General features: G+C 29.7%; 1 protein-coding gene and 1 non-coding gene across 2 annotated transcripts; one reads left to right on the forward strand and one right to left on the reverse strand.

The window, feature by feature from the left end:
* Nucleotides 1-4,233: 4,233 nt before the first annotated feature.
* Nucleotides 4,234-4,305, forward strand: TRNAD-GUC (transfer RNA aspartic acid (anticodon GUC)). The gene has a single exon. It is a non-coding gene; the product is annotated as a tRNA-Asp (tRNA).
* Nucleotides 4,306-10,993: 6,688 nt separating this feature from the next.
* LOC100791560 (uncharacterized) lies at nt 10,994-12,047 on the reverse strand. Its single transcript, XM_003550249.5, has one exon. It carries the CDS (start codon nt 11,504-11,506, stop codon nt 11,201-11,203), a length of 306 nt encoding a protein of 101 aa, XP_003550297.1. The 5' UTR covers nt 11,507-12,047; the 3' UTR covers nt 10,994-11,200.
* Between the last annotated feature and the right edge of the window lie 1,219 nt (nt 12,048-13,266).

The raw sequence follows: 13,266 nt of genomic DNA on the forward strand, positions 1-13,266 counted from the left end.
ACGCGCATTTGTCCAAAGAAAAAAAGTAGGGTAATATATGTCACTTTAAAAATGACTATTATTTAAAATAAAAAAAAAGATTATAATAGGAGAAGGTACTCTCTCTTATAAGGTCAGAAAAAATCATTAAGCTCTGTAAAAAAAAAAGTTAAAAAATTTATCTATCGCCTACTAACAAAAAAATTGAGAAGACTCGACCAAAATACGTACATTTGATTATTATATTTTAAAAACAAGTGAAATTTGTCCTCTGTTATAATTTTGTTAGTCTTATTAATTAATTTGTTAACATAACTAATGACTACCAGTCACACAATATGTATGCTGCGATAATTAAATAGTATTGTAAACTAATTCCACTGTATTTTAGATAAATGAAAACTAAAATAACAACTTTTAAAATATAAGAATTAGAACTAATTTTTACCAAATTTCAAGACATTCAAAACACATTTGTTGAAAGAGAGAAAAAAAAAAGGGTTTTCAGACTTTCAGATGTACGTATGGATGGGTGTCTTTCTTTTAGTAAAATCATCAACTATTCAATTCCATGCAAACTTTAGTGGTGGGGGGATTCATTGGAGGATCTAAGAGCTCTTTTATTTATTTATTTTATATTTATGATTAGGGTAAAACAGTGGGGTCCTCATGAAGACTGGCTTTAGCTTAATGACGAAGGATCAACCAAAAACGCGTATGCAACGAATTGGATTAGAAAGTTACCGGTCACCGCCACTACTGCGCCGAAGTCAGTTTGGACACGCACATGGAAGGTGAAAAAGCTGAAATTTTTACATAAACATAAAAAAAAAAAACTAATATATACACAAACATATATATCTTTTTGCTATTTACACAAACATAATTTTTATATTTTTATTATTCATAGTATAAATTTAAATTGAGAGAACTGAATTTCTATTGTGATTTTTAAAAAAATTTACAAAATCAAGTTGAGAATTCGGTCTCTTGGATTCTCAACTATATTTTATTTTTTTGAAAAAATATTTTTAAAAGATAATAAAATAATATAAATAAAAGAAATTAATTCAAAATAATAAAATTAGAAAATATAAACAAAGACAAATTAATTTTAAATAGCATTTTAACATGTGTATTTACATATAATAATAATAAAATATTTTATCTTTTATGTCATTTTTAAGATTTTTATTAAAATGTACAATATAAAAAATTATAATTTAATATAAATTAATATTTATATTTATTTAAGATATCATACATTTTTTTATTGTCACAATGGTACTACTTAAATAACTTATAAAATTAACGCAATTAAATTTTTATTTAAGTGGTTAAATTTTTTTTTTTGTTTTCCTATTACAATTATAAAGATGTTGTGTATTTTCCTAAGTTTTGATTTTTGTTTCGTTGGATTCTTTGACATAAAAATAATCCAATTAAATTATGATATAATTTTTTAATTATCAAATAAGTATTTAAATAAATTACAAACTTAAGACACTTGAAGATGTTGTGAATACTACTTAAAATTAATTTTTCCTTATTTATATTTTCTAATTTTATTATTTTGAATTAGTTTCCTTTATTTATATTATTTAATTTTATTATCTTTTAGAAAAAATATTTTTTTCAAAAATAAAACACAGTTGAAAATTTGAATTGGAGGGACTCGAATTCTCAATTTGATTTTGTAAATTTTTTAAAAAAAAATCATAATGTAAATTCGGATCTACAAACTCAAATTTACACTATCAATAATAAAAGTGTATGTGTGTAAATAATAAAGAAATATGTATGTTTGTGTATATATTAGTTTTTTGTTGTATGTTTGTGTAAAAATTTTGAAAAAGATTCCTCCATACATATTGTAGAAATAAAAAATAAATAAATTAATTAATCAGTGTCGTCAAGGTGAACTAATTATTGCTTAGTACGTGGAAAATCATGGCCACATAAGCCCACATATATAGCTCTTTTGGTTGTGGTTATAAATTTATTCTTTTCCTGTCCCACCCTAATGCACCCACGTTGTTAATCAAAGGCTACAATCACAATTTCAACGTAGACACTTAACAGTTAACAGAATTAAAAATCCAGAAGTCTCATCGTTGTCGCATTACACAATGAATTTGTCATAATTATAAAAAAAAAAAAAAGTTTGAGTTATAGATTAGCTTCCGTAGATGTGAAATATCCAAACGCTTCATGAAAATAACTAAAGGAAAAGAATATAGATAAATACATATACAAAGTTACTAGCTAGGTTATTAATTTGTTGAATCGAGTGTTTATATTACTATGACCACTTAAAGTTAACTTTACATATATATTTTTTAAATAATATCTCTTGCAACTATAACAATCTTTCTAGTTATTAGCATGCAATTTAAATTTATTTATCTATAAAATTCCAGCCCAATAACTTTTGTCAAAATAAAATACTGTACGTCCTGCGACCATAGTAATGATCAAAATGCATATTGGGATATGGAAAATAGAAAAGAGCGAAATTTCGTGTTATTACAAGCAACCAAAACTCATTGATTGCTTTTTTTTTTTCTTCTTCTCATTCTTTTTGTTGATTTTACTTATAGATACATACCAAGTATCTATGACATTCTTGAAGAATATGATTACTTTTTTCTACTATTTCACTATACCTAGCATGATGTGATCTAGTGTAACTAAAGTTATTGCAAAGATTGATGGACGTCGTTATATCACTGTTTAGTGTACACTCGATCATCTTCAAGATATAGTTTTTTTATGTAAAGACATGATAATTGAGAAAGAATGTGAGCCCTAATTATACACATCTGGCTTAGTCGAAGTTTTAATGTAAAATAATATGTTTTTATCGACAAAATATTAGTTTATTAATTTTATTAGAAATATTAGTTAAAATAATTCAAATCCGCGACTTTTTTTTTTCTTTTTTTACACTTTCCTAATGAATGAATGAATTTTATATCTCTAACATAAAGTATTAGTACTAATGCTTGTAGAGGAAAAAAAAACAAAAGGAATATTCTTGAGTAGTACGTTTTTATAGTCGAGCACATTCTATAGGTATCAAGGGACAGTTTTTTTGCTTTGGTTGGAAGTTGGTTCCCCTGAACAATTAGCAAAATACTAAAGCGGTTGTGAGTGGAGGATAACATGCGACCCCTTAATTCTATGCCGTTTCAGTGTACTAAGATTAATTTAATTATGAACCGAAAAGAAGAGAATTTAGCAACTTCGTCTTTTAGCAAGCCAAAGTAGTTTGCATGTGCTTCAAGTAAATTTAATTTTAATGGAAAGAGGAGTAGTATCATTGGGATTCAATTCATTTCCTTTATATCCTTTATCAACTGTTGCACGTTGTCTTGTACATGCATTAGTAGGCATGTCCCTTTGGCTTTGTTTCCTTTAATTTGATGAGGAGAGGTAATTAACAACACATTAATTCTAACAAATTCCAACACATTCTTTATTATTGATAAATAATTATTGAAGACTATAAAGTAATGAATAAAACATGTTAAACAAAGAGTAAAATTTACATAAATTTATGATTTTTTATTTTTATAAATTTCAACCACTACTAAAAACTAAAAAGTTTATTAAAGAATATGTCATTATCATTTTTCTTCCTTGGATTTTACCTTCCCACCCTTCTTGATTTGCATCATCTTATTCTCTCATACATTTATAAGTTATAGTTCATGGACATGAGTACTGTAATCATTAATCAGTGGGCTCAGTCATCATTATAATAAGCAAATCTAGAATACACACGGGTATGGAAGTGATGAGAAGGGTGTGCCTATCATGTAAAGTACTGTATCATTGTCCCCTCATCAATTCTTTTGTTTTTGTCCTTTCTTCCCAAATCATTACAACTTACAAGCCAATAACAGCTCAGGGAAAGAATTGCGTATATGATTTGCTTAAGTATTCGAAACTATTTATAGTGGCTCATCATATATCCATGGCACTATAACACTTTAGATTACTATTAGCAGTGCACGTATATATCAAACTCATCATCCATTAGCATGCCACTGTAACACTTTACAATTAGCAGTGCACGTATATTAACCACTAACACTTGATTTTACGTTGTTAGAATGATTCAATCATTGATTACGTAGTGTTTCACTCTAATTAAAATGGCTTTAGTTGTGCTGTTTAGCTAATGATGGTTTTTCCTTCAAAATGGAAATAAACGATTTGATTTAAAATAAGAAGACGCTTAATAAGCAAGTCGTTGTAGTATAGTGGTAAGTATTCCCGCCTGTCACGCGGGTGACCCGGGTTCGATCCCCGGCAACGGCGTTTTCATTTTTTTTTCTTCGTTTTCCGCATTATTTATTATCAGCACGTTATCCATTTTTCTTTGGGTTAAAATAAAAAGCAAACAGAGCCCAACAAAAAAGGAACTGGACACAGCCTTTTGCATAAGGGAAAGATGGGCCCTTATGATCTGTTGTCAACGGCACAAAATCAATCCCAATTCAACTCTGTACCGGTAAAGGTGTCCTCTATTCTGGAGGTAGTTAAATGTAATCAATTTTAAAAATATTAAATGGGATTTGTTAATGTATGTTTTCACAAATAAAAGATTAAAAATATGTTTTATTTTTATTAATCGCTTAAAAACAAATATAAAATGCTTTTAGTAGTTTGGTATAAAAAAATGCTTTTAGTTTTTTTTTTTTATAATTTCCATGCTTAAGTTTTTTAAACATCTAAGCAAATTGGTTAGTGTCATGTTAAACTAATTACACTTATACTGGAACAGAGACGAACTTATTATAACACCTCTCTTTTCCGATCAAGGTAAATAATCAGTCAATCCACCAAGTATGGGGAATTTCAATGTTTTATGGATTTTCTTTTTCTTTCTTTCTTTCTTTTGGTCAAGAAGGCCAATACAGCAGTATTTCATGGAGGGGCCCCTAGAACCTAATCCCAATTGGGTCCTTAATTAGTGGCCTCCAGACAGAGCTTAGGAACATGATAAAGGAAGAAAGGGAGATAACCAACCAAGATAATTGAAAAGTTGTGGGGGAGAATGCTCCTTACTTTTAGAGATGATAATTTAATGGATAAAAAAGGTTTAATTATGCTTATTTCTTTAGTTTGGTTTGTGTGATTTTAGTTGTTTTTTTAAGTATTTTTAGTTAATTATGTTATTCTATTTTTAAAGATCTAGTAAATTGAGCCTTGTAGAATTATTGTTTAAGTTTAAATAATTTTTTGTTAATTTTTTTTTTTTTTTTTGGGGTACTAAAGGGGCTAAAAGCTCGAACTAGAAACCATGAAAGAAGCCAATATAAAAAACATCCGCAAACAAAGATATCTGTATCCACGCATGAGGGCGATAAAAAAACTAAGAACACAATTAGTAGAATTCAAATCAAATTTGGCCACGTAGTTTGTCTCTTTAAGAATATGATTGGAGCTCGATCACAAGCCAATTAAACTTTGTTCATCATTGGATTCAAATCCTTCTAATAACATAATCAATAACATTTGTCGATCAAACAAACTTCTTTCACAATATCCACCACCTTGTTGCATAAGGAATAACAAGCATAAATTGCACCCATCCTTCAGAAACTGTACTTTTATAGCTGAATCAGACACAACCAACATCTCTCTAGTTATCCTTTTATCCTTGATAATTTTAAAACCATAATATAGATCCCATAACTCAGCTTGGACGACAGAACAAGCTCCCACTAGACAGGAAAACACAAAGACAAAGGTGTCACAACCACAAATTTGAATGGAAAATAAATAAGAGTATGATGTTTTGGATAGGAAAATTGATAGAGACTAAATATTCTTAAAATTTTAAAGCTGGAAGAATTTAATTGACTAAAAAATGAGAAACTAAACTCCCTCACCATCTAAACTAAACTAAATAAATAAATCAAAGGTGCAACAAAATCTAGGAAAAAAATTGTCATTGTTACTATTTAAACATATTTGGTAATTTAGATTACTATTTAAAATTAACCTTAACAAGAAAACTGCATTTTTTTTTACGATAAACAATATTTTGGAGATATGATTAAAAGATAATACTTTGTTTTTTTAACTAAACTTTATTTTCCCATCTTATGACCAACAATTGATCAACTTAAATACAAAACAGGTTCTTACAAATATCTCCATACATTTTTTGTAATTTTATTATAAATAATATAGAAAATTTAAACAAAATAAATTATCTTAAAAATCACTGTTCACCTTAACACATTTAAATATAAACTTATCATATTTCTATAACTAGCCATCAAAATAATCTACTTTTCACAAATTATTTGAGCACACGTTTATTTAATTATGTTGGATAATCAACGCTGTTATAAATAAAATTATTCATCCTCACAAAGGATCGTGAAAACACAACAAAGATTACATCATAGGAAAAATAATAACAAACGTAAAAATTTAACGTGATTTGACATCTCTTGCTTATGTCCATGAAACTGATTCAAAAAGTATTTCACTATCACAAAAATGATTACAAGATTGTAAGTCACCCTAAATAGTATATTCCTCTACAAACCTGAATATCTCACTCAATGGTTACAAGAAATGATATCACTCTCACACAAAGACACTTTTCTCTCAACAAAGTGACTTTGTTTCACAATCTATCTTCTCACACACTCTCTCTTCACTTGTTGTGTTTCTCCACTAAATCTCTTTTCTATTTATAGTGAAGATTGTCATCAACTATAATAAATAAGTTCTCTTGGAAGTACAAAAACAACTTCCAATGCATCCATTCAACTAAGATTCATCTAGTAAAATACAATCTTTCACTTTGCATTTAAGTAACCTAAACCTTAGTGATAAAAAATCAATTCTCAATATGTGTGCACCTTATCTTTTGCTTTAAACTCTACAATTCTCCCCCTCAAGGCAAAAGAGAAATATCCTTCAATCAATTTGAAAGTGAACAAACTCTCCCTCCAACAAAAGTATCTCCCAACACTTCTACAACATTGGAAAACTTCACTTTCTTCTTCACTTTGCTATTATGGTTCCTCTTCAAGGCTTGACCATCCAAATAACAAAGGTTACCTTTATTTTTCTGTCCTCGCAACACCTAGTGTCTCCCCTTGTACACTTTGCATCCCCACTTTGAACCAACATATTTGTACCCTTGTGATGTCATCTCCCTCATAGAAATCATATTGACAACAGCAGAAGGTACAAACCTCATATTTAAGAAAGTTCGAATAACACCATCATAGAGTTTTATCCTCACACTCCCTATGTCTTCAACCTTTATTTTTCTACTATTCCCTAACTTGAAATGGTTGAATTCTCCAAATCGGTTTTCAAAGTATCAAACATTTCTCGATCTCTACAAATGTGCTTTGAGGCAACATAATCCATCACCCATTTTGTTTTAGCAACCTCATCATTTGTTGCCAAAAACACATCATCTTCATCTTCATCTTCCACACTTTTTACTACATTAGCTTGGGAGTTGGCATCATCTTTGTTCATATCTCTTAATTTTTTCAAGTCCTCCTTCATTTATTTGCACCTCACTTGCACATGACCATTCTCACCATAATAGTAACATTGAATGTTACTCATATCTCGTTGTGGACGCGATTGTGATTTTGATCTTCCTCTTGGACCATCATGTCTCCTTGAATGATTACTCCATTGCTCAGACTCCACCGCAGTTATTGCATTGTGTTCATCATCAACATTTTCAGTTCTCGTCATTCTCTCATTTTCTCTAAGAGCGACAGTCACATCATCCAAATTCAAAGTTGATTTTCCCACAAGCAACGTTTGAATCAAAGCTTTGAAGGACTTTGGTAGTGTAGCCAATAACAACAACGTCTGTTCTTCATTAGAGAGTTTATCATCTGCATTCAACAGTTGACTTACTAGTTGATTGAACTTGTTGATGTGGTCATGAAGATCTCCTCTCATCTCCATTTTGAGTTGATACAACTCCATTTTTAAACATAGGTGTTTGGTTAGCGACTTTGACGCATAAATATTCTCAAGCTTCTCCCACAAGGCCTTCGGTGCTGTCTCCTTCAACACGTTGTGTTTTATCTCGGGAGCAAGGGCTAACTGAATCGTGTTTATAGCTCTCCTTTGGATCTTAGTGCACTCGATTTCATTTATAGAAGCCGGCCTTTCATCTTCTAACGCTTGATCAAGACCTTGTTGCACCAAAAGGTCTTGAATAGTACTCTGCCAAATCATAAAATTTATTTTTCTGTCAAACAATGGTATCTCGAACCTTTGTGTGCTCTCAGTCATAGCTCTAATACCACTGTTGGATAATCAACGCTCCCACAAATAAAATTATCCACCCCATAAAGGATCGTGAGAACACAACAAAGATTACACCGTAAGAAAAATAATAACAAACACAAGAATTTAATGTGGTTCGACACCTTTTGCCTACGTCCACGGAACCGACTCAAAAAGTATTTCATTATCACAAAAATTATTACAAGATTGTAATCCACCCCAAATTAGTGTATCACTCTACAAACCCGAGTACCCCACTTAATGATCACAAGAAATGATAACATTCTCACACAAAGATACCTTTCTCTCAACAAAGTGATTTTGTTTCACAATTTTTCTTCTCACACACTCTCTCTTCATGTGTTGTATTTCTCCACTAAATATCTTATCTATTTATAGTGAAAATTGTCACCAACTATAATAAATAAGTTCTCTTGGAAGTTGAAACAAAAATAACTTTCAATGCATCCATTCAACTAAGGTTCATCTAGTATATATAATTTTTCACTTTGTAATTAAGTCACCTAAACCTTAATAATAAATAATCAATTCTCAATATGCATGCACCTTATTTTTTGGTTTTAAACTCTACAAATTAAGGGATCAAAATAAATCTTAGATATTAAGAGATTATAAAAGTTTTTTATCTAACTAACATAATTATATACTTTAATTTGAAGACAAACCCACTTATTAAGTTGAAAAGACATCATTCCAATTGATTCACACATTTGGTATCACATGATGATGATAATATTATGTTTATGAAGTTTTTCTTTATATCTTGCATTTAAAGTTAGATGATGTATATTAATATATAGTTAGGTGCAAACATAGAATAAAAATAATCAAATTGTCATTATACATACAAAAATTAATATGTATTTAATACATGTTAAAATAAAAATTTTAATGAATAAAAGTGAAATACATTTTAATTATTTATATTTCACTTGACAGTTTTTATTATAATAGAGTAAATTAAACAATGATTCTCATCATTCGTATCATTTATTTAACCTGCAATCATGCATTTTAGGAGCGAAAAGGTGATGAAGATGTTTAAGGATTAAGCATATATCTTATTTGATTAATTTAACGATTAAAAAAAAGGTAAAATTTCGAGCGATTGACAGTTCGTGGGTCTTCACAATTCTGAATATTTCCCTGTCCAACCGAGGAAAGCATGGAAAATGTTATTTTTGTGTACCCTACATTTATTTTTATGATAACTTATTTCTTGATGAAAGTCATGAAATTAATAAAGGATCGGAAAAGGAAGTTTCTTTTTCTCCCCCCTTAGTTTAAAATAGTTATTTTTCTTTAGATGGATAATTAAATAAAAATTACTCATCTTTTAGGCCCTCCCATTCATAAGAGTATAAGTCTTGAGACTACCAAATATTTGATATAAGATGTATCAATTTGACGTGCTAAGTAGAACAATTGGTTGAGTATTAGTCATATCTGCAACCTTGAAATGAGTTGAATCTACGGCTTTAGAATTAGCCAAACTTGCAATGTTGGATTTAACTTTTTTAATCAAATGGCCCAAACTTGTCATTCATAAATTAACTAGAGCGTCAAAATTATATGTTAACATTCATGTCTTTTATCACATTCCATCTCATGTTTATTTTTTATTATGAATGAAATTATATGAACCTCTTTCCGTTAAAAAAAATATCTTAAAATAAACTAGCTCTTTCTCTTTCTTCTAAAATTAATTAGTTTAGAATGATATGAATCTATTTATCACGTTCGTAGTTAGAAGTTAGAACGGGCAAATTCTAACAAGGAACAATATTTTTAATCTCCTCTGAATCCTCTGAATCGCATCTACTTTTTCTTGGATTTGGTGTCCTTTCGTGATGGGAAAAAGTAGAAAAAAGTAAAAGAAACTTTACCCATTGAAACATGGCGATGATCATGACCAAGACGACCACATCATTCAATATCGTAGACATGGGAGGGACATACATACACACACACACACTAGACAGCTTTTTTTCAAAAGAAACATTTCAAAGCAACTTTAGTCCTTGGCGCTACCCAATAACTTTTTGCTAGCATATAGTTTATCTCATGATAATTCAGTGTGATAGCGTGCTCAATCTTCAATAATAACTGCTAATCGTTCTAAAAAGTCATACAAATAAAAAATTCAAAAGCTTTGCACAAATCATAGTGATCCTAGTAATAATGCTTCCAACCAAACGCATGCATGCCCTACTTCCTAGTTCCTACACTACCCAACCACCCACCCTTTTCCTTTCTTACCTCTAGTTAAAGTTAGAAACGGCATTTAGCAAAAGATCATTAATTCCTAATTAAATCAAAATAAACCTTGTCAAGAGTGGGTGATTTTGCATTTTCCTTCAATTAAAAGAAACCAATTAAAAAACTTTGTATACAATGGGTCAAGCAATGCAATTTGCTGCCAAGTTGCTAAGCATCATATTAAAATTTGGTAAAAGATATTCCAACAATTTGATAACCACATTGGTTTTCATTACTAGTAGAACAAAATTCCATTTTATTAATCTACCTCACCGATCATTTATTGTTATTTTCCGGCAATTTCCATTGACCATCGTGCATCATAAACGCAAGGCCACAGAAAATCTTACATATATTTTGATCATCAAAATTTCGAGCAAACCAAATTGATCGTTAATTGCACACAAATTATTAATCCTCTGGCAATCAATCAAGCTTACAATAACATTTTTTCTTTCTTTCTTTTCATTACACTTAAATCATCCTCGAAAATTTGTATATATTCAAAGGCAGTGAATGAAAAACGCTGTCCAATTTCATTCATAATGCTGAAATTACACTACATTATAAAACATCACTCACCAAGAAAAGAGAGATCGTTGACTTTCACTATATATTAGCGTTGGTCAACTACCAAGAACAATTAACTTTTCTTTCCTTTCACTTTCTTCCTTTGGCGGGTGGTGGTGTCCACGGTGCGGTGGCGGAGATTTCCGTCGTTGAGGATCAAGGGCACGTCGTCGTTGCCATCTTCGACGTCTTCTTCGGTGGCAATTCGGATGCAGCAACGTTCCAAGGAGGCAAAGAAAGCGGTTGTGACACCATTGATGAACCACATGGCCACACCATCAGGTTTTCCGCAACCACGGACCCTGGATTCGCCACTATTTGTTGATCGGAGACTAAAGAAGCCATTGCTGCAGCTTGAAGAGGTAGAAGTGGCTTCCATGGTACTTTCAATTGAAATGGCCACGGCACACACAACCAAAATAAGAGGCGAAGGTTTTAGAGATAATGAAGTCTAGCTAGGTTTAGTTATAATCATACAATTTTGATTTTATTGACATAGACCAAAATAAAAATAAACAAACTTAATTGAAATTTTAGTCTCTTATTTAATTTCTGTTCTTTTCCCCCAAAATTTGGTTTCTTATTATTTTTATTGTGTGGTTTTGGTTAAATTAACATATAATATATATTTCATGAAAATATCAATATGATATTCTATTGTACTATCATGCCACTACATGTGTATGAATGAGTTGATATCCTAATACATCAAAATTTATGTTAAATGTCAAACCTTAAATTAACATATGGACAAAAAATACATAATTAAAACGAGAGGACTAAATTCAAGAGAGAAAAAAAATTAAAATTAAATTTTATCAATAATAAAAAGACCAAAGTGTAGTTAAGCTAAATAATTAAATAAAAGTGATGATACTAAAATGTGTTTTTGAGGATCGACCTTAAGGGTTATTTTGAGTGTGACCACATAGAACATGATTAAAGAGAGATTTAAAAAGTAGACAACTTTAATGTAAAATTATTTTAAATTTTCTTGTGAGTTAGTGGTGACTCTTTCAAAACTCTTTCTATTCCTAAATTTTAACTTATTTAAGCATTAAAAGTAACAAAGTTTTAATTTCCACAAACCTTAAATTCCTATTTATATGTAATATTTTGTATTTGTATATATTTACAAGTAGAAAAAATATTTCATATGCATATTTTTAAATACTTGTATATTAGGGATTTTTATTGTTTTTCTTGGACCCATAAAAGGTTAAGAGAAGTGTTTTTTTTACCACCAAATACATCGATTAACTGACACAAAATTATTTTAATTTAATTAATAGTCTTGAGTTTGAGTTTTAGATATATAATTATATTAAATAATTGAAAAAGTATTTTATCATTTATAATAAATCTATCTAACTTGAGTGAGAGTCAAGAGTTATATTGGCATAACTAGTGATATGAAGTTTTAGTCTTAAATATGTAATTTATTAAATACTTTAGAGAATTTTTTTTTAAAAAAATAATAATCTTATCCGACTAAAAATATGATTATCTTTCAACAAATATTTGTGGCCCTAAAAGGAAATATTTTTTTGGGAGGGCCAATGATATTAGCACTATTCATTGTTTTTATTATAGTGATATTAAAATAGAAACAAACAGTAGTGCTTGTTGATAATAATGGGCCTGCAAGCCTCGGGAAGGGCCCAGTAATAATTGTCTCAGTATATTGCTTGCAAAAGTGATGAACTGATGATAAAAGAAAAGACACCATTTTTACATTTTATTTGACTAAAGGAAAAAACAAATAGAGTGTGTATGGGTAAGGGTTCACGACTTCATGTCATCATGTGGTTAGGTCGGGTCAAATTTAGAAAATTCGGAAACTCAAATAAATTATCAGAATTTGGGTATAATTGGATAGGTTCCAAGTTCCAACAATAATATTCAGTCGACCAACTCAACCTAAAATGGTAAGTTTGGTCTGGTATTTGGATTAAGTCTTTTATTGTCGTTGTTGCTTAGCATTAAACAACTTGTTGAAATGGAATGTTCACTATGAAATGATACATTTTATGGAAGAGTTTGTAAATTTAGTACATTCTTTTTTTTAGGAGAAATATAGTACATTCTTCAAAATCCAAAATTAAAATTTTGTTTTTCTGTTACATTATGATAATGATT

The sequence above is a fragment of the Glycine max genome, chromosome 17, assembly GCF_000004515.6.
Source record: "Glycine max cultivar Williams 82 chromosome 17, Glycine_max_v4.0, whole genome shotgun sequence".
Lineage (NCBI taxonomy): Eukaryota > Viridiplantae > Streptophyta > Magnoliopsida > Fabales > Fabaceae > Glycine > Glycine max.

What these genes read in the sequence shown, in the direction of transcription:
- LOC100791560 (XM_003550249.5), bottom strand. Translation starts at nt 11,506, where the DNA reads ATGGAAGCCACTTCTACCTCTTCAAGCTGCAGCAATGGCTTCTTTAGT.